The 23134-nt window shown below is 45.0% G+C and overlaps 1 protein-coding gene across 3 annotated transcripts; it reads left to right on the forward strand.

Moving 5' to 3' along the window:
- Window positions 1-6: 6 nt before the first annotated feature.
- Window positions 7-14332, forward strand: LOC134751101 (uncharacterized). Of its 3 annotated transcripts, none has more exons than XM_063686446.1 (9): window positions 7-135; window positions 718-835; window positions 1336-1467; window positions 1901-2024; window positions 2690-4522; window positions 6895-7026; window positions 7546-7671; window positions 12252-12460; window positions 12888-14332. In XM_063686446.1, exons 1-9 carry the CDS (start codon window positions 63-65, stop codon window positions 13021-13023), a joined length of 2883 nt encoding a protein of 960 aa, XP_063542516.1. In that variant the 5' UTR covers window positions 7-62; the 3' UTR covers window positions 13024-14332. The 3 variants fall into 3 exon arrangements, with proteins under 3 accessions (XP_063542516.1, XP_063542515.1, XP_063542518.1); XM_063686445.1 differs by lacking the exon at window positions 7-135 and adding an exon at window positions 175-301; XM_063686448.1 differs by lacking the exon at window positions 7-135 and adding an exon at window positions 407-448.
- The last annotated feature ends 8802 nt before the right edge of the window (window positions 14333-23134 follow it).

Genomic DNA, 23134 nt, shown 5'->3' on the forward strand with positions numbered 1-23134 from the left:
GCGTCGAGGGCGCGGCGCGGGAGATCGTGGAGAGCGGCGCGCAGGAGGACCCCTTCTACATCATGGATCTGGGCGAGGTGGCGGCCCGCTACCAGCGCTGGAGGGAGCTGATGCCGAGGGTGGAGCCGTTCTACGGTCAGTGTAGTAGGGGTAGGAGGGGGCAGTGGAGGAGGGGGAGCAGCGCGCGGGATCATGCAGAGCGGCGCCCAGGAGGATCCCTTCTACATCATGGATCTGGGCGAGTTGGCGGCCCGCTACCAGCGCTGGAGGGAGCTGATGCCGAGGGTTGAGCCGTTCTACGGTCAGTGTAGTAGGGGTAGGAGGGGGCAGTGGGGGAGAGGGAGGGATCATGCAGAGCGGCGCCCAGGAGGATCCCTTCTACATCATGCATGGATCTGGGCGAGGTGGCGCTGGCGGGAGCTGATGCCGAGGGTCGAGCCATTCTAAGGTCAGTGTAGTAGGAGGTTGAGATATAGGAAGCCTTCTTTTTTTATACCACGATGGATGGAGGAAAAAAAAACACTACATACCTAGTGCTGCGCTGTCAATTTGTAATGAAATGGCTGACGCAGCATACGGTGCAAATTTTTGCTTTTGCCGCGCATGCAAATTTTTTTAAAGTTTTTATTTTGTAACCTATCAGATCTTTTTTTGTGTGGCAATTAAAGGTTTCTTATTCTTCTCTCTTTAAATTGATTGTTGTTGTTATTGTTTCAGCGGTGAAATGCAACGACGACAAGGTGCTCGTCCGCACGCTGGCCGCGCTCGGCGCCGGCTTCGACTGCGCGTCGCGCAACGAGATCGAGCTTATAACTGGCCTTGGAGTTGCGCCCGAGTGAGTTCGAACCTTACGAGTAGAATAGATACCTCCTAGAACCTAAATGGTCGCGCACTGTGCAGTTTAAGAGGAATTTCCTTTCGCGGACGCCTCGGCTGTGGAATGAGCTCCTGCCGAGGTTTTCCCGAGGGTCTACAGTATGGGGCTTTTCAAAAAAGGAGTGTACAGGTTTTTAAAGGGTCGACAACGTGCATGTAACACCTCTGGAGTTGCAGGCGTCTATAGGCTACGGTGACTGCTTAACATCAGGCGGGCCGTATGCTTGTTTGCCACCGACGTGGTATAATAAAAAATTGATACTACGTTCAGAATTGTCACTGTTTAGCCCTTTGATCACCAAAGACGTCAACTGACGCGCGTGGCCAATATCAGTGATGAAAATGAACTGCTCATGAAGACATTTTTGTTAAAAGTTATTTCGTAACTAGGGAAAGAGATTCGGATTCAGTCCCTGCTGTCATTAGCGACAACTATCTAACCTTGTTCCTTGTCCACAGCCGCATAATCTTCGCAAACCCAGCCAAGATGGCGTCCCACATCCGCCACGCCAGCGCCGTCGGGGTCGACACCATGACCTTCGACTCGGAGCCCGAGCTGATGAAGATCAAGCAGTATATGCCGCACGCGCAGTAAGTGGACACCACCTCCTGGACCTCATGCCCATCCAGTAGACCCACATAATAACCCAGCCAAGATGGCGTCCGACATCCGCCACGCCGGCGCCGTTGGGGTCGACAGTCGACACCATCACCTTCGACTGGGACGTAAGAAAATATCGACCTAAGGAAAATTCAACGTTTTTTGCAATTTCAAAGTTCATCCCACGGTAAAAGTAGTTCAGTATGACCTTATGTAGATCACCAGAGTGATTATTTTACTAAAATGTTTATGGCTCATTTCGACGAAATTTACATGTGTGTATTTAGGTCAATTGACTCAGTTGTACCTCGTACCTTAGTAGTCGGCAATGTAACTAAATTCGCCTGCGTGTTCGTCGAATAAGAAAACTCATACAAAAAGCAACCTTGTCCCCCTAACTATAAGGTTGACATTGTCTCGCAGGCTGGTGCTGCGTATCCGCTGCGACGCGGCCGCGGCGCAGTGCCCGCTCGGCATCAAGTTCGGCTGCGACCCCGGCACTGACGCTCCGCGCCTGCTCAAACTGGCTGCAGTACTCGGGCTTGAGGTTAGTTTTAACAAAGATAGATATAACTCCGTAATAGATGGATACAGTCTAAGGAAAAACGTGCCTCGAAAATCACGAAAATTTGATTCTCGATCAGATGGCGCCACTAGTTTTGGCCTACACTCGTATAGAGGGCGTTGACTGTTTCGTTTGTTATTTATAATTTTAACGCATACCAGTGAAAGAACATGGGTCAAAAAACATATAAAAATAATTAATGCAAATAAAAAAATCATTTATCCATATTTAAATACATTTTATCGTATTTTTATAAATATTTATTTTTAGTTTTAAAGTGTGTCGACAGATGGCAGTGAATTTACTGGGGTTACAAAATTTACTATGACAGTACCGCTCTAGTATAAGTTACTCTATGGTTTTAACGAGACCCATTACAGCGCCATTTGGTTCGGGTGTCAACCAAATACTTTTGGTTTTACTACGTGATAGCGCAGAATCGATGCTTAATGCTCGGTGAATCAGTTTTTGTCATTTACCTTCCCCAAGATGGATTTACAAAAATAAAGTATCCTACATCCGTCCTTTAGTTCTCTAATTGCAAAATACTGAAAGTTGTTCAGTAGGGGCATATCGCTAAAAAGCGATCTCATCCAGACAATTAACACAAATACTACACGATGTTGACATATGTTATTGCACCTCAGGTGATCGGCATCTCGTTCCACGTGGGGTCCGGCTGCGGCGAGACGGAGGTGTACGCGCGCGCCGTACAATACTGCCGCGCGCTGTTCACGCTCGGCGCCACGCTCGGCCACGCGCGCATGCGCCTCGTGGACATCGGCGGCGGCTTCCCGGGCGGGACACACTCCAGCATCAAGGAGGTGTGTTGCATAGTACAGTGTGTCATACAATACTGCCGCGCGCTGTTCACGCTCGGCGCCACGCTCGGCCACGCGCGCATGCGCCTCGTGGACATCGGCGGCGGCTTCCCGGGCGGGACACACTCCAGCATCAAGGAGGTGTGTTGCATAGTACAGTGTGTCATACAATACTGCCGCGCGCTGTTCACGCTCGGCGCCACGCTCGGCCACGCGCGCATGCGCCTCGTGGACATCGGCGGCGGCTTCCCGGGCGGGACACACTCCAGCATCAAGGAGGTGTGTTGCATAGTACAGTGTGTCATACAATACTGCCGCGCGCTGTTCACGCTCGGCGCCACGCTCGGCCACGCGCGCATGCGCCTCGTGGACATCGGCGGCGGCTTCCCGGGCGGGACACACTCCAGCATCAAGGAGGTGTGTTGCATAGTACAGTGTGTCATACAATACTGCCGCGCGCTGTTCACGCTCGGCGCCACGCTCGGCCACGCGCGCATGCGCCTCGTGGACATCGGCGGCGGCTTCCCGGGCGGGACACACTCCAGCATCAAGGAGGTGTGTTGCATAGTACAGTGTGTCATACAATACTGCCGCGCGCTGTTCACGCTCGGCGCCACGCTCGGCCACGCGCGCATGCGCCTCGTGGACATCGGCGGCGGCTTCCCGGGCGGGACACACTCCAGCATCAAGAAGGTGTGTTGCATAGTACAGTGTGTCATACAATACTGCCGCGCGCTGTTCACGCTCGGCGCCACGCTCGGCCACGCGCGCATGCGCCTCGTGGACATCGGCGGCGGCTTCCCGGGCGGGACACACTCCAGCATCAAGGAGGTGTGTTGCATAGTACAGTGTGTCATACAATACTGCCGCGCGCTGTTCACGCTCGGCGCCACGCTCGGCCACGCGCGCATGCGCCTCGTGGACATCGGCGGCGGCTTCCCGGGCGGGACACACTCCAGCATCAAGGAGGTGTGTTGCATAGTACAGTGTGTCATACAATACTGCCGCGCGCTGTTCACGCTCGGCGCCACGCTCGGCCACGCGCGCATGCGCCTCGTGGACATCGGCGGCGGCTTCCCGGGCGGGACACACTCCAGCATCAAGGAGGTGTGTTGCATAGTACAGTGTGTCATACAATACTGCCGCGCGCTGTTCACGCTCGGCGCCACGCTCGGCCACGCGCGCATGCGCCTCGTGGACATCGGCGGCGGCTTCCCGGGCGGGACACACTCCAGCATCAAGGAGGTGTGTTGCATAGTACAGTGTGTCATACAATACTGCCGCGCGCTGTTCACGCTCGGCGCCACGCTCGGCCACGCGCGCATGCGCCTCGTGGACATCGGCGGCGGCTTCCCGGGCGGGACACACTCCAGCATCAAGGAGGTGTGTTGCATAGTACAGTGTGTCATACAATACTGCCGCGCGCTGTTCACGCTCGGCGCCACGCTCGGCCACGCGCGCATGCGCCTCGTGGACATCGGCGGCGGCTTCCCGGGCGGGACACACTCCAGCATCAAGGAGGTGTGTTGCATAGTACAGTGTGTCATACAATACTGCCGCGCGCTGTTCACGCTCGGCGCCACGCTCGGCCACGCGCGCATGCGCCTCGTGGACATCGGCGGCGGCTTCCCGGGCGGGACACACTCCAGCATCAAGGAGGTGTGTTGTCAACTGAAATTAATAACTTATACTAAAGAAAATGTGACCAAGCCCTTCAGTGGCCGAAGCCGGTCTCGTAACCATTCACGGGTGGCGCCATAAGGGGCCACCCAATCACGGTGTCTCTTGTCCCAATTTCTCGAGTACACGGTGCTCCCGTATCAAGAAAGTATGTGGTGTAGCAATGACTTCTTATCTCGGAAAGCAAAAAGATTTTATTTTTACAGTTAGAAAAAAGTTATTAAATGAATTAAAGCCATTTGTAATGTAGCCAAATACTGAAGATTGCTAACATCTAAAACCGCTGTTATAATAATCCATTTTTTACGGGCTTACGGGTAGTGTAACAATTTACTTAGTATTTTTGCCAGAAATACTTTAAAGCACCACTATGGTGGGTTTACATCAGTGTTGGCCGTAATTGTTAATTTTAATTAACCATTGATCAATTTTATTAACCATTAGTTCCGCCATTAACCAATTGCATTAAAGTTAATTCGGATTAAAGTTAATTCGGATTAAATTTTTGAGACGTTAATGGCCATTGAAGTTAATTCGGATTAACTTTAATTCGGATTAACTTCAATGGCCATTAAAGTTTCAAAAAATTAATTAGAATTACTCTCAATTGCATTAACGTCTAATAAAATTACATTCGTGATATTTTAAAATGAGACAGCAAAATGACCCTGACTGAACCCTGGCAGTAGTAGCAGTACCTACCTACTACCTAGTAGAATTCTGGTTTGGTGCAACACAGACATACGCGGTTTTGGTCATTTAAATCGTCTTGATGAGCACTTCGGAGAGCCGTACCCATGATAGAGCTGATGCTGAACCCTGGCAGTACCTAATGGATCTAAGGTTTGGTGCAACATAGGCACACGCTGTTTTAGTCATCCGACTCGTCTTGATGAGCACTTCGGAGAGCCATACCCATGATAGAGCTGATGCTGAACCCTGGCAGTACCTAATGGATCTAAGGTTTGGTGCAACATAGGCACACGCTGTTTTAGTCACCCGACTCGTCTTGATGAGCACTTAGGAGAGCAGTACCCATAATGGAGCTGATGCTGAACCCTGGCAGTACCTAGCGGAACTAAGGTTTGGTGCAACATAGGCACACGCTGTTTTAGTCATCCGACTCGTCTTGATGAGCACTTAGGAGAGCAGTACCCATGATAGAGCCTTAGAACCTTAGATCCACTAGGTACTGCCAGGGTGCAGCATCAGCTCTATCATGGGTACTGCTCTCCTAAGTGCTCATCAAGACGAGTCGGACGACCTAAACAGCGCGTGCCTATGTTGCACCAAACCTTAGATCCACTAGGTACTGCCAGGGTTCAGCATCAGCTCTATCATGGGTACCGCTCTACTAAGTGCTCATCAAGACGAGTCGGGTCACTAAAACAGCGTGTGCCTATGTTGCACCAAACCTTAGATCCACTAGGTACTGCCAGGGTTCAGCATCAGCTCTATCATGGGTACCGCTCTACTAAGTGCTCATCAAGACGAGTCGGGTGACTAAAACAGCGTGTGCCTATGTTGCACCAAACCTTAGATCCACTAGGTACTGCCAGGGTTCAGCATCAGCTCTATCATGGGTACTGCTCTCCTAAGTGCTCATCAAGACGAGTCGGATGACTAAAACAGCGTGTGCCTATGTTGCACCAAACCTTAGATCCATTAGGTACTGCCAGGGTTCAGCATCAGCTCTATCACGGGTATGGCTCTCCGAAGTGCTCATCAAGACGAGTCGGATGACTAAAACAGCGTGTGCCTATGTTGCACCAAACCTTAGATCCATTAGGTACTGCCAGGGTTCAGCATCAGCTCTATCATGGGTACGGCTCTCCGAAGTGCTCATCAAGACGATTTAAAGGATCAAAACCGCGTATGTCTGTGTTGCACCAAACCAGAATTCTACTAGGTAGTAGGTAGGTACTGCTACTACTGCCAGGGTTCAGTCAGGGTCATTTTGCTGTCTCATTTTAAAATATCACGAATGTAATTTTATTAGACGTTAATGCAATTGAGAGTAATTCTAAATAATTTTTTGAAACTTTAATGGCCATTGAAGTTAATCCGAATTAAAGTTAATCCGAATTAACTTCAATGGCCATTAACGTCTCAAAAATTTAATCCGAATTAACTTTAATCCGAATTAAATGGCTAATGGTTAATGGCCATTAACCTTTTTAATTGTTAATTTTTAATGGTTAATGGCATTAGCGTTCGGCCAACACTGGTTTACATCATTCGAAACTTTATTGGCAATAAAACTTAAACATCAGTGGCGCCATCTACCTCGAGCTATTAGTTTTTAATTTGTTTAATTTTATTGTTACTACAAAATTATTATTTGTTTGCAGGTGTCCCTGGTGATCAACGAAGCCCTGGAGACCCACTTCCCGGACCGCAACGTCCGCATCATCGCTGAACCAGGCCGGTACTTCGCTGCGGCTGCCTATTCGCTCGCCGTCATGATCCACGCTAAGCGAGAGGTAACTACAGCTGTCTCCGTCCCCCGTCTATTGTCTCTTGACTTGTTTCTGGTGATCAATGAAGCCCTGGAGACTTCGCAGACCGCAACGTCCGCATCATCGCGGAGCCAGGCCGGTACTTCGCCTGTCATGATCCACGCTAAGCGAGAGGTACTTATACTTTTTCATCATCATATAAGCCGAAGGGAGCTATTTTGATCCCAAAAGATGTCTTAAACGACTGTAGGTGCCCGGCTCTCATACTACACTTCCCCAAGATCTTGGTTTTTCCTACATTCTGGCCTTTTCCTCCCGTGTCCATCGCTCACTTACTGCAATGTTTGAACAATCTGAGCTTTTTCGACGACCTTGATTCTAATTTGGTCTCAATTTGGCTTTTTATTTCACCAAAGTAAACCAAACGCACTTATTGCCACCTGCGTGTAAGCGATAAAACACATCCTATAGAGTATAGACGCTAGCATATAGATGAATATGCGTGTTACCAACTAAATATTTATAAGATGTTGTTTTAATCAGATCGTGACCAAAGACGCTAGTGGCGAGGACGAGACGCACACCATGTACTTCATGAACGACGGCGTGTATGGCTCCTTCAACTGCGTGCTGTACGACCACCAGCAGGTTGAGGCCACAACTCTTTATGTGAGTATCTGGCATATTATCAAACTTTATTTAACCTTTTGAACGCCAACAACACCTAAAGTCGTCGTAACTACAGCGCCAGCGACAACTATAGGTGTTATGCCGGATGCTGTCAAAGTAACTCACACTTTCAAGTGAGGTTTACATTAGATCGCTTGTGCCCGGGACCTAGGCGTGTGAGTGACGTTTTTGTTTATGTCATAAAGCGTTCAAAAGACTAACAAAAGTTTTCTTTATTAATTTTGTACAAAGCAGTTTGCTAACTAAAATCTCTGCTGAGATTTGCCCGACTGCAACGGCGATGCTTTTCCTCGCTATTTACGTATTTACCCATTAGCGCCTATAACCTCCTTAGGCGCACTGTCTTAGTTATATAGTGGAGTCAATATAAAGTTTAAGTTACATTAAATGCACACTCAAATTTTTCTACATGGGTGAATTCTATATCATATTGAATACCCGTCTGTAAAGTAACAACTTGATATCAGTTCCCGTTTTTGAGAAATAAAACTTTTTTTTAAATCTTTTATACTACTTAAACAATAATTCCCACATAAGATATTTTTCGTAGAATGGGTTATGAAGCTTATACGACTACACGGTCAGAATATCTCTCGACAATAATGTAAATTATAGATTTATTGAAACAAATTATTATTTTGTAAGTTTTTCATGACCGAGGAACTCCCACACCGAGAGAAAAGTTTACTATGGTGGTTATGAAGTAGTTGTATCGATCATGTTTAAAAATCTCCCGAGTCACTACTATATTTGTAGAATAGCAGCAAGATTTTGGAAACAAACAGCAAATAATGTTCTGCACAATTAATGGACATTTCTAGTTTTTTGCCAGTAACTGCACAAGTTATAGTTATAAGGCCCTGAAGGGAAAGTGCCTTAAAACCTTAAGTTAGCTCATTTTATTTTTAAAAAGAAACAAAACTGCATTCAAAGGTTTTTTTGAAATTCGCTTGTCTCGCCTGGGAATCGAACCGACTAAAAATTCCAAACAATAAACACTCCCTATTTTATTCTACTAGTCGATACCACGTCGATACAGTTAATGTTAATGATAACATTTCTTCAAGAAACATTAGGTCTTACACTCGTCTGTCGTACAAAATTTCCATAAAATCGAATATTTAGTACTCAAGAATATTTTTAGACAAGCAAAATTGAAAAAAAAAAAAAAAACCTTTGAATGCAATTTAGTTTCTTTTTAAAAATAAAAGAATGTCTCCTTTAAGTAAAATGAGCTAACTTAAGGTTTTCAGAGAATTTCCCTCCAGGGCCCATTAATTTGATTATTAAATTATAGTGGTAAGTAAGCGCATTGAGTATGCACTTTTGTCTCAGGCGATGCCGCTTGGCACGATTGATTGTTCCTTAGGGCAAATAAAACTGATTCAGCCCGGTAGCCACGAGATCGTAACGCCCCCAAAAGGGGGGTGAAAGGGTCGGCTCCCCAAGTCCAATCTATGCTATATTTCTTCCTGTTCTTAGCAACTAGGGCAACTTATATATCATTTTCGTATAATTTAGGAACGAGGAATTCATTTTTGAAAAAAATTATTAGACCTTTCCATACAAAAAAAATGAGTTGTTTACAAAAAATTTAAATGTTATGTAATTTTTTGTGACAATTTTCCCTGTTACAATTACAGATGGCGATTTTAATTTTTTTAATTTAATTTTAATCAGGCAACAAGGCCCATATTACGGCTACCTTACAGACTATATTATTACAATAACTTAAATAAATACTAAGCACTAAAATAATAAGCACTAAATAAAAAAATGGACAATGTAGCCCATTTATTGATCATTCTGGAAAATATCACTTTAAAGGAATAGCTGCCGAAACGCCTGTCAAAAAAGAGGCATTTTTTCTTACTAAGCGGCGTTTTAAGTTTCCAAGTTTTTATTCCTTACTTGTTGTTTTTATTCCTCACTTGTTGTTTTTATTATTTTTTCGCAACTGTGTTAAAAAACGTCGTTCGATACACGTGCGGAAATGTCATTCTTCACTCGTCCCGAGTCTTGCCAAGATACCTATCTCGGTACTCGTGAAGTAATGACATACTTTCCGCACTAGCATCGAAATGTACTATTTATTTCATTTGGGCACCAAGAAGTATGTTGGTAGTAAACCTTTTTGCGAGTAAAATGGTATGTAATAATGATTTAATATAATATTGTTAATTAACTAAAGTTTCATTATTGCGTCATTTCATCTCATAACCCTACTACCCATTGAATTGAATGACCTTTTTCACGTTTTCTGCAGCAATGCAGTCGACTGCAGCAATATTGAAGCGCGACATTGCTGTCGACTGCTACGGCAGTAGCCGTAAATGTCAAAATCAAATTTTCTGTCTGGATTTTGACGTTCATTTAAAATAAATAATCAAAGGGGATCATCGATTTTGGGCCCGGAGGACAAACCATCGCGTATATTATGGTACACTACACAGACGGTTACAGTAATTATAAACGCATTTGATTACGGAAAAAGATATAATATTGGGTGTAAATGAAACGGGAATGTATTATACAATAAAATAAATTATATCTATTATTAATTTCCGTAAATCACACCATCATCTTTATTAGCATAGCATAGCTTAACGCTCAATTTCGCACAAACCGTGAGGTTTTCACTAAGGAGTTTAAAATTCTCTTTGCACTAAACTTTATGGTTGGTAAAAAAGTCTGTATTCTAATTTGGCACTAACTGCCACTGTCTGTCATTGCTATGTCATAGCCTCGTAGCTGACATACGTGAGATATATGCCGCAATGTATGCATTGCGCGTTTTATCGGAGCTTTGCCTGAGGTGTGTTAAGTAGGCGCGCAATCAAAATTAAACATGCGTAAACAATCGTTACGCGTACCGATGAAACTGGGTAAGTTAGTCATGGGAGAATTAACGGTCGACCGCATCGCGAACTCTCGGCAGTTCAAGCGGACCGATCGTCTACCGCGAACATTGAAGTGAGACGGAGATATGGAAGTCGATCAAACGTTCTCTACAGTGAATCAGTACCCGTCAGTTAGTGCCTGCGTGGGTAATTTAAATAGCTTGGACGTCGTAATAATTATAGTTGTATTCCATACAATATTACATATACGTGAGAATGTTTTTGTTATTACACTAACATGAGTAAGAGATTTATGAAGGTGAAACAAAAGTCGAGTGTCCATTTTCTATAAGCAACAAAAAAAAATTCGAAACAAAAATGGTTAATAGTAATTAAACGGATTCATTTACGTTAGAGATTTTTTTGTAGAATATAGTAAATATAAAGAGCTTAATTAACATGTAATTTTTATGTACACATTAGTTGTTATTTTTATGTAAAAAAATTTTTAATAAAGAAAGTTATTGGGGGCAGGTTTCTGTGCCAAGCTGGAAGAAAATATAAATACTTAATGAGTATATGCCTGAGAACAGCATATTAGAAAATCTCTAGTGTGGGGATTGATGTTTTGGTTTATTTCTCTATTTTAGTAATAATTTGGATTTATAAAAACAAATTGACATATTTTGTGGAGATTTTTTTCAAAATATATTATTTGTAACATAGGTAATCACATCTCAAAAAATCTCTAATGTGAGAATTAATGTAGATTTCTCATACAATTTGAACTGTGCGGACCGGCCTATATAGTACTTATTTAGTTTGATGAAATTTAAATCACATTCAATTGAAACACTTGCATTTGTTTTATTTCGTTTAGTTTTTAAACAAAATAAAATCAGGACTTCCGGTTCGAACGCCATCTTGATAGTAGCCTCGTGATTAATTCCTTTGTTTTTTGCTCATTAATATTGTTTAAAGTGTAATATCGATAGCTTTATTACAATAATCTAATGTGGTAGTGTGCAGTGAATGGAGAATTAATCTCAAAGCGTGTTTAACCACCATTTTGGAGTCAACGGCCGGTAGTCCACGTGCTTCTCGTAAAATCCAGCTATCGGTTTTACGAGACAACTACAACAACCACTGAACAGCGTCGTGCTCTAAGAGCATTTATTTTGTTCCTACCCCAAAGAGTAGTATAATATATAGGAGATCCTACCCTTTTACGTGACATTGGCTACGGGCAACACCGCCCTCAAGTCCATCAAGAAAAGAAGAAAATAAAATCAACTGTACATTTGTACACATACAATACATTTGTAATACTGTGTATTTCTATACATTTCAGTGACAAATTTTGAATTTTTCATTTGTATTGCTGGGCTGTAGGAGGTACAATAATTGTCATCCGAATTTATCCCCGTATATTTTGTTCCCAAGTGATGGGTGTTTTCCATGTTGTATCTGTTAATGTATTTATACCCTGTTTCTTCCGAAATGCTAGTGTTCCTATGATATCTGATATTGCGGTATATATATTTAATTGTGGAGAAAAAAAAATACCACTACTTTTGAGATTATAAAATTTCCAATCTGAAAATAAAAAAACGAACTATAATTATTATTTATTTTAGGGTCAAAAACGCACATTGCCCGTTCAGCATTGTAGATTTGTTCGAATGATGTGTAACGTCGATCGTTTGTTTGGTAATACAGCCGCACACCTCGAAGCCGCTGCCGTGCTCGGTGTGGGGCCCCACGTGCGACAGCCTGGACTGCGTGCTGCGCGCCGCGCGCCTCCCCGCGCTGCCCGTGGGCTCCTGGCTGCTGTTCCCGGACATGGGGGCCTACACCATGCCGGTGGCCTCGCCCTTTAACGGCTTCCCGCTGCCCAAAGTGCGAACCCTAGTGGACCATCGTCTGTGGTGAGGCTTTCTTTCTTTGTAGCTCGCTTTACTTACCGCTCCGCCCATCACCGGGGGGTTCGAAACTTTTCTGTGACATGAAACCACCGATACCACCATGCCTTTAGCGTTTTTTAATGGCTTCCCCCTGCCCAAAGTGCGGATTTTCATGTATTTTCAAGTGTATTTTCATGGTAATGTTCAAACCGTTAAATTTAAGGAATAATACTTTCCCTTAGGGTTGATACAGACGGACTGCAAACAGACTGTAATTTGTATGAGAATTGCAACGTCGGCTTGCAGTTCCCATACAAGTTGCAGTCAGTCTGTACCGGCCCCTAACATTTGTTGAAATGAAATTGTACTAATAATTGTTGTAAATTATTTAAAGAATCGAAAACTAACTAGTTCGACGAGTATAGATATTGACTACTTACTTCCCCCCCAGGTCGGTGTTGAAAGGGCTGTGGCCGCTAGCGGAGTCCCAGTTCGAGCCGAACCTGGGCCGCGTGCCGGCGCCGCAGACCCCGCCGCCCTCGCCGCCCGAAGAGCGCCGCGTCTTCGTCGAGTGCGCGCTCAAGTGAGCGTCGGGGCCCGGGGCGGAGCGGAGCGGAGCGGAGCGGGGCGGAGCGTGGCCTGCAACACTTCACTGTTTAGGGTGAATAAACTTGAGTTTAGGTTTCTTATTTCAAATTCCAGGTACTTTACTGGTTAGGTATTCGTTTATTGTATCTTATGTCGACTTTGTAGGTCTCTATACCAATATCATACGATGTTTTGAACGTTTAAGGATAAGCGATAATATTTTACTATAATAGATGAGATGACCCTTAGTTTACGTACGTAAAAAAGACAAAACACTGGGCCGATAGTTGTGGTCGGAATTAGAAAGAGTAGATTAAGCTATTTAAAGAAAATTGAACTCTTTATTTGTCTTTATTTAAAAAATTTTTTACTGTAAATGAGTTTATTTTATTCTGGTTATAACTTTAATCTAGTCCAGTTTCATTTTCTACTCCAAAATACTTACCGCTGGCCATATCCGACCGTGGAGCCTTTAAAATCTGACTCCTCCTAGAAAGGCTTGGCCAAAAGTTAATCCACACAAAATTTATAGTATGTTCGGGTCAAAAAGTTTGGGAACCCCTGTTTTAAACTTCAAGTTTGTTCACTCTAAACGTACATATGAATTTTAATATCATTTAAATTATTTCTTACCGGTTCCTTTGGGGTATTCACTTATTATATATATTTTAAGTCATGCATTTTGTAAATTTTATGTCACATAAAACCCCGTGTTATATTTGCGTGTTTTATTAGGTATATTATGAAATTGTTTTCTTAAATTTTAAAATTGTTTTTGTCAATGCTACATTGTAAGTTAAATGAAAAAAATGAATTTACAATTTATATGTTTGATAATTTTAATTTGTGGTTAACTATCTTGTTCAATACATTAGTTAGTTGGAATAAGGCGTTAAAATCCAGTCCATTAGTATTTGGGTATTAAAATCAATTTTGATGATCAATTTTGTTTAGTCTAAACTTAATATTATTAAAAACGAAGAACATGTTTATTCCAGCTAATTATATTAAAATATCCCCATTGGCAATCACTGTAATACATGATATATTGATGTACTCATTATAGCTGTAGGTTCGCGCTTGACTTTAATCGTCATTCACATAATATTAATGCTTTTTATCACAATTTTTTATTGAATTTACTGCCAAATTGTATTTAAAGCTTTTTGAAATTTTTACGTAGACTTAGACATTCCTTTGTATGAAATCGATTTGTTTTTGTAATAGTTTCGTAAAGTTGGTAGTGCCGTTTCCTGTAACCACGTTATTTAACATGTTTTATCTCAATATATGTTGCAATTGGAAAATGGGATGTTTTATTCTGCAGCTGAAGCATTGATAATATTGATATTGACAAAGAGGATATAATAGGATTAATAGGATAGAGCGGAACTGTCATAGTAAATTTTGTAGCCAAAGTAAATTCACTGCCATCTATCGACACACTATTAAAACTAAAAATAAAAATATAAAAAAATGTATTTATATATGGATCAATTTTTTTTTAGGAGATTATCTTTAATATTGACAATAGGCTAGATGACAAATTTTCATTAATGGTATCAATCGATCAGGTTTGTTTTTAGGATCAAATGTCTATTCTAAACCAAAGCACTTACATACTACAATAAATCGTATTAAATTACATTATATTAAGGCCGTTCCGTCGGTTTGCCGCTGTCTCTGTCACATTTCGAAAGAAAGAACGGGAAAGATCATGCGCGCCAAGTGTCAATTTTGATCGAATTTTGTCGATTTTTATTTATTTTAAAAACTTTACCCTACAATGTGGAAATTCGAAAGCTATGAAATTATTATTTAAGTTAAGATTGTTTTTTCTTCTTTTTTTATTTATAGTATCGCATAATAAATAACCGAGTAAAGTTGGATTACAAGTCCGAGTTAGAGGTTACTTTGGGAATTAATTGTATCGAGCGAAGTGTCATAATTCGTGTATCGGAAGCTATGATATTAAAGATAATATAGTCAAGAACTACATATATTTTTTCCACGTCTACGAATATCAACGCCTCTTAGAAAAACAGGATCATATAAGGAGATTTTTCGCCTTCTGGCTCAGGGAACCGCCTTAATCAAATTTAAATTAATTGCCCATATTGCTCTACAATTACAGAATACAGAACTTTATTGGTAATAGCAAATTTTACAGGTCACATTTTACATTTATAAAAAAATATATGTACATATGTTAGTTAATATAATGAATTACATATTTCATTACATTTTTAAACTTAAAAAACATTATTAGATTTAAATATATTGAACATGAATATTTTTGTTTAAATTGCCAAGACACAGCCCAACACGTCTCACGAAAACACCCATACTAACGTGGAATATCTGTATCAGCAACCTGCGCGTACAAATTGTTCAGCAGCAAAAGTGCTCTGCGCGTGGGAGCATTACCACCCCGTCGAGTGAGCCACCTCCGCGCCTCAGAACGGGGACGTGCAGTCCTATCTGCCCTAACACACTCGGATTGTCAACTCTATTATTTAGAAGCTGATAGTAAATGAGCAACAACTTCCTTCTCTATTCCAGAGTGTCCAATCCCACCATAGCATTATGCTTTGTACTGCTGCTCCAGCTATCCTCCAGTGCAGTGAAGGCCTCAACGGATGACTGAATATCGACGACTTACTATTATATACAGGGTGGCTAAAAAATAAGTGCATTCCCGTTGCCAGGGAGGTTTTGGGATTATACTCAGCAACTTTTACAATGGGACCAACCACGAAATCGCGACCGTTATGTTCAATTTCGACTTCAGATTCGTGTTAAGAGCCCGGTTACGATTTTAGTCGCAAAAATGTAAAGTTGATAGATTTCTTCTGTGAAATTGTACACCTTTTGTTACCTAATTGAAATAACAGGTACTGGTTTCTATTAGCAAGACTTCTTATCTCTAGGTTTATCAGATCATTTTTTTGAAAAAAGGCTTACTAAATTAGTAATGAATTTTTTTCTGATGGACGTTTAGGTAAACGCGTGTAAAGCACTGACTTTGATGCTCTTATTTGTAAATTTCGTAAAGTTTGGACTGCTAAAAATGGTAAATTTGTATTACACATATTCTGTACTCTAGGTTTATCAGATTACATTGTTGTTATATGACTTAAAGTTCGAGGAAATGAAAGTTAAACGAATTCAATTTTCTCCAGAAATGACCTCAAAACAAGTGACAATTTCTCCGAAAATCTACTTATTTTCGACGTAGATTGCATACTCAAATAATCTGCAATGTTTACTTAAACTGTTGCTGTACTTAATTTTATTTCAATTGCAACTTTTATTTTCTGACGATTTTTTAAAAACTTCCCCTTTTACTGCTATAACATCGGTGACACGCGCCCGCGGCCTCAGTCCCGCGCGGGAGCTGGTAGAGGCAGGACGTTTGTTGATCGGCTCCGCACGTTGCATCGACGACGACGAAGTTATTTATCATTGTGTGCGTCGCTCGCCGTGTAAAAAGTTATATTTGTTTGCGTGTTTGGCTGTACTGTGTGCGTGTAAACTGCGACCAGAAACTTTAATCCTTGGGTTGTAAGTACTTGTTTATTAACCGCCTTCAAAAAAAGGAGGTTCTCAGTTTGACCCGTATGTTTGTAGGTATATGTATGTATATGTATGTATGTATGTTTGTTCGCGATTATCTCGCATTTGGCTGAACCGATTTTGATGCGGTTTTTAGAAAAGTGTTTGTTACATTCTGGAGAAGGTTTTAGTATACATAGAGCTCGGCTGATGCTGAACCCTGGCTGTACCTAGTGGAACGCAGGTTTTGTGCAACATAGGCACACGCTGTTTTGGTCTGTCTTGATGAGCAATTAGGAGAGCAGTACCCAAGATGGAGCTGATGCTGAACCCGGGCTGTACCTAGTGGAAATCAGGTTTCGTGCAACATAGGCACACGCTGTTTTGGTCTTCCGACACGTCTTGATGAGCACTTGGGAGAGCAGTACCCAAGATAGAGCTGATGCTGAACCCTGGCTGTACCTAATGGAACGCAGGTTTGGTGCAACATAGGCACACGCTGTTTTGGTCTTCCGACACGTCTTGATGAGCAATTAGGAGAGCAGTACCCAAGATGGAGCTGATGCTGAACCCTGGCTGTACCTAGTGGAAATCAGGTTTCGTGCAACATAGGCACACGCTGTTTTGGTTATTCGGCACGTCTTGATGAGCAATTAGGAGAGCAGTACCCAAGATGGAGCTGATGCTGAACCCTGGCTGTACCTAGTGGAACGCAGGTTTGGTGCAACATAGGCACACGCTGTTTTGGTCTTCCGACACGTCTTGATGAGCAATTAGGAGAGCAGTACCCAAGATGGGTCTGATGCTGAACCCTGGCTGTACCTAGTGGAACGCAGGTTTGGTGCAACATAGGCACACGCTGTTTTGGTCTTCCGACACGTCTTGATGAGCAATTAGGAGAGCAGTACCCAAGATGGAGCTGATGCTGAACCCTGGCTGTACCTAGTGGAACTCAGGTTTCGTGCAACATAGGCACACGCTGTTTTGGTTTTCCGACACGTCTTGATGAGCAATTAGGAGAGCAGTACCCAAGATGGAGCTGATGCTGAACCCTGGCTGTACCTAGTGGAACTCAGGTTTCGTGCAACATAGGCACACGCTGTTTTGGTCCTCCGACACGTCTTGATGAACACTTGGGAGAGCAGTACCCAAGATAGAGCTGATGATGAACCCTGGCTGTACTTAGTGGAACTCAGGTTCATTTATTGTTATCAGAACTTCCACCCCCTTTTAACCCCCAGTACCTACTGAATGTTAAACGTGTGGTAGCTCTGGTCAGGTGCCTGCTTCATCTGGCAGCCCTCCAGGTGTTCCAGGTCTTGAAGAACTTAACCTGCCTACAGCATACTCTACCAACTTCAGATTAAAAGAGTTTTACCCCTGATCCGATGCGTCCAGCAGCACTCCAGGTGTTCCAGGTTTTGAGCTGTCTCCGTCATACACTACCCACAACACGTTGAGCGAGTGTTACCCACCCTTTGCCCTTGACCCTTTGCACTCAGCAGCACTCCAGGTGTTTCAGATCTGGAGCTTTCCCCATCATACACTACCAGCGGCACGTTGAGCGAGTGTTACCCGTTACCCCTGACCCTTTGTACCCAGCAGCACTCCAGGTGTTCCAGGTCTGGAGCTTTCCCTATCATACACTACCAGCAGCACGTTGAGCGTGTGTTACCCCTGACTCTTTGCACCCAGAAGCATTCCAGGTGTTCCAGGTCTTGAGCTGTATCCATCGTACACTACACACTACCAGCGGCATGTTGAGCGAGTGTTACCCCTGACCCTTTGCACCCAGCAGCACTTCAGGTGTTCCAGGTCTTGAGTTTTCCCCATCATACTCTACCAGCGGCACGTTGAGCGAGTGTTACCCCTGACCCTTTGCACCCAGAAGCACTCCAGGTGTTCCAGGTCTTGAGCAGTATTCATCGTACAACCAACAACACGTTGAGCGAGTGTTAGAAGAGTGGAGAAGAGAAGAGGATGACTGGAAATAAAAATTATTATACACCCTTCCCAACGATTAAGACTATCTCCATAATATCAAATTCCATCCAAATCGGTTTTATTGGATCCCATACAAATTTCCATTACCCCCCCCCCCCCCCCCCCACCCCGTTTCTGGGGTAAAACCTATCCTATGTCCTTCCCCAGGACTCAAACTATGTCCATACCTCATTTCATCTTAATCGGTTCAGCGTTTATTGATTCCCCATACAAATTTCCACCCCCTTAAAGGGTGAGTTCTTGAATAAAAAGTATTCTATGTCCTTCCCCGGGATTCAAACTATCTGTATACCAAATTTCAACAAAAGGCTAGTTTCCCCTCTGGGTTGGAACGTTGGAAAGTCAGATGGCAGTCGCTTTCGTAAAAACTAGTGCCTACGCCAATTCTTGGGATTAGTTGCCAAGCGGACCCCAGCAGACTTCTATGAGCCGTGGCAAAAAGGCTGGGATAACGCGAGTAAGATGATTATATATATATATATATATAAGATATTGCCTTAGTGCAAATCATTATCATCATGCTATATAATTTGTATGTATTATATGAATACATAGGTAAATTGTTAACAGTAATAAACGATTATATCAAATTTACCGAAAGTTTTATTTTAACCTAATTAAAGTTATAAAGTGACGCATAATGTTGCGAAAGTATCAATATTGTTTAGGCGGTCGCGTTATTTCAAGCAGCGGCCGGCGTTCGGTTACTGTGTAAAAGTCGTATCTTCGCGCGTTTTCAAATCGACTACGGGCTCTTAAGGAGCCTCTCGGATCCTCAGATATCGATTTTCATCAAGATCGGGTTGAAAATAAAGAAAATCAAGATGGCGACCGTTCCGTTCAATTTCGACTTCAAATTCGTGTTAAGGGGCCTCTCGGCTCTTTAAATATCGATTTTTATCAAGATCGGGTCGAAAATAAAGAAATTCAAGATGGCGACCGTTTTGTTCAATTTTGACTTCAGAATTGTGTTAAGGGGCCTCTCGGGTCCTCAGATATCGATTTTCATCAAGATCGGGTCAAAAATAAAGAAATTCAAAATGGCGACCGTTTTGTTTAATTTTGACTTCAGAATTGTGTTAAGGGGCCTCTCTGGTCCTCAGATATCGATTTTCATCAAGATCGGGTCAAAAATAAAGAAATTCAAGATGGCGACCGTTTCGTTCAAATTTGACTTCAGAATCGTGTTAAGGGGCCTCTCGGATCCCCAGATATCATAGACCTAGCATTACATAGACCAGCTATACGCGTGCGCCCGTAAGGGATAGACATAGATGACGTCATAAACGTGGGGATACCATATTGATAAAAATTACTCCAATATTTGATATCACGTTGGGGCGATTACCCTGGAGGCAAAGTTAGCTTGTTTGACGGTACTAAAAAATTGTTAAATAAAATGTCAATGGGCCGTTCTTTTTAGGCGTATAAACAATGAAATACCTCCTATAATTCGCGCAGGTGGTACAAAACTAAACATGTTTAGTAAATAAAACGTAAAATAAAATGTATTATGGGTTTTAATTTAAAGAAATCACAAATCGCAATCACACCAATTAATGTACACCACATTTAATCTTCACAACATTTGTTTATTTATTTTTTGGAATTAAAAGTACGAAAAAACTTCGAGGTCAAAATTACCCATAAAATTATGATATTTTCATCTGGTATCCCTAACATGATTGTTATGCAGCTAAATTAAGAACAAGTTTAAAAATGGCTGACCTCAGACTCCTACGTAATTTGGGCGGATAATTTTACAAATAATGTTTTGTTAATTTGCGTAAATAATTGTGATATTTTTATTGAAATCGTTTGATTCTACATTGCTTTGAGTGTAACGTAATTTTACGATGTTATTCTCACATATTGCGTTAAGAGGAAGGTGTAAAATACCGTACTTACGTGTAAAAGGTTATGATCTCATATTTTTGCTCAGAGCGGCTATTACAGCCGATTACAGAACAATTCACCAGTATTTTATCAAAGTTCAAGCATTCAAAACGCTAACCATCACTATATTTCATAAGAGAAAGCACAATTTCATACAAAACAAAGATAATTAAACAAGCAACGAACAAACATGACATGTCACGTACTTATTTGTTTGCCACAACCTCGGTTGTGGCAGCGGTGGAAAAGTGAAACTATGACAAGGACAAACAATAACAGCGCTTTCTCTGCTACTCCTACTGAAAGATACATAAGACTATCCCGTTCGGTCATTTTCCCCCACCCCTCATGGGGAGGCGAGTTTTGGACTCCGGCCGCGGGCCGCTGGCATATAAAAGGCTCGCACGCTCTTGTGCAGACTTAAAGCGACATTCTGCGCGCTTTGCGCGCACTTACATACATATACAGGGCGCCCGCGGCGGCCGTCACACTAAAACAGGTCAGGCAAAGCCCGACATTCTGCGCGCTTCGCGCGCACTTACACCCAGGGCGCCTGGTGCGCCGCCACACTAACAGGTCGGGCGAAGCCCGACGTTCTGCGCGCTTCGCGCGCACTTACACCCAGGGCGCCTGGTGCGCCCGTCACACTAACAGGTCGGGCGAAGCCCGACGTTCTGCGCGCTTCGCGCGCACTTACACCCGGGCGCCTGGTGCGCCCGTCACACTAACAGGTCGGGCGAAGCCCGACATTCAGCGCGCTTTGCGCGCTCTTACATACAGGGCGCGTGCGGCGCCCGTCACACTAACAGGTCGGGCTAAGCCCGACATTCTGCGCGCTTCGCGCGCACTTACACCCAGGGCGCCTGGTGCGCCCGCCACACTAACAGGTCGGGCGAAGCCCGACGTTCTGCGCGCTTCGCGCGCACTTACACCCAGGGCGCCTGGTGCGCCCGTCACACTAACAGGTCGGGCGAAGCCCGACATTCAGCGCGCTTTGCGCGCTCTTACATACAGGGCGCGTGCGGCGCCCGTCACACTAACAGGTCGGGCTAAGCCCGACATTCTGCGCGCTTCGCGCGCACTTACACCCAGGGCGCCTGGTGCGCCCGCCACACTAACAGGTCGGGCGAAGCCCGACGTTCTGCGCGCTTCGCGCGCACTTACACCCAGGGCGCCTGGTGCGCCCGTCACACTAACAGGTCGGGCTAAGCCCGACATTCTGCGCGCTTCGCGTGCACTTACACCCAGGGCGCCTGGTGCGCCCGCCACACTAACAGGTCGGGCGAAGCCCGACGTTCTGCGCGCTTCGCGCGCACTTACACCCAGGGCGCCTGGTGCGCCCGTCACACTAACAGGTCGGGCGAAGCCCGACATTCAGCGCGCTTTGCGCGCTCTTACATACAGGGCGCGTGCGGCGCCCGTCACACTAACAGGTCGGGCTAAGCCCGACATTCTGCGCGCTTCGCGCGCACTTACACCCAGGGCGCCTGGTGCGCCGCCACACTAACAGGTCGGGCGAAGCCCGACGTTCTGCGCGCTTCGCGCGCACTTACACCCAGGGCGCCTGGTGCGCCCGTCACACTAACAGGTCGGGCGAAGCCCGACGTTCTGCGCGCTTCGCGCGCACTTACACCCGGGCGCCTGGTGCGCCCGTCACACTAACAGGTCGGGCGAAGCCCGACATTCAGCGCGCTTTGCGCGCTCTTACATACAGGGCGCGTGCGGCGCCCGTCACACTAACAGGTCGGGCTAAGCCCGACATTCTGCGCGCTTCGCGCGCACTTACACCCAGGGCGCCTGGTGCGCCCGCCACACTAACAGGTCGGGCGAAGCCCGACGTTCTACGCGCTTCGCGCGCACTTACACCCAGGGCGCCTGGTGCGCCCGTCACACTAACAGGTCGGGCGAAGCCCGACATTCAGCGCGCTTTGCGCGCTCTTACATACAGGGCGCGTGCGGCGCCCGTCACACTAACAGGTCGGGCTAAGCCCGACATTCTGCGCGCTTCGCGCGCACTTACACCCAGGGCGCCTGGTGCGCCCGCCACACTAACAGGTCGGGCGAAGCCCGACGTTCTGCGCGCTTCGCGCGCACTTACACCCAGGGCGCCTGGTGCGCCCGTCACACTAACAGGTCGGGCTAAGCCCGACATTCTGCGCGCTTCGCGTGCACTTACACCCAGGGCGCCTGGTGCGCCCGCCACACTAACAGGTCGGGCGAAGCCCGACGTTCTGCGCGCTTCGCGCGCACTTACACCCAGGGCGCCTGGTGCGCCCGTCACACTAACAGGTCGGGCGAAGCCCGACATTCAGCGCGCTTTGCGCGCTCTTACATACAGGGCGCGTGCGGCGCCCGTCACACTAACAGGTCGGGCTAAGCCCGACATTCTGCGCGCTTCGCGCGCACTTACACCCAGGGCTCCTGGTGCGCCCGCTACACTAACAGGTCGGGCGAAGCCCGACGTTCTGCGCGCTTCGCGCGCACTTACACCCAGGGCGCCTGGTGCGCCCGTCACACTAACAGGTCGGGCGAAGCCCGACATTCTGCGCGCTTTGCGCGCACTTACATACTGGGCGCCCGCGGCGCCCGTCACACTAACAGGTCGGGCCAAGCCCGACATTCTGCGCGCTTCGCGCGACATTCAGCGCGCTTTGC

The sequence above is a fragment of the Cydia strobilella genome, chromosome 21 (genome assembly GCF_947568885.1).
Source record: "Cydia strobilella chromosome 21, ilCydStro3.1, whole genome shotgun sequence".
Classification (NCBI taxonomy): domain Eukaryota; kingdom Metazoa; phylum Arthropoda; class Insecta; order Lepidoptera; family Tortricidae; genus Cydia; species Cydia strobilella.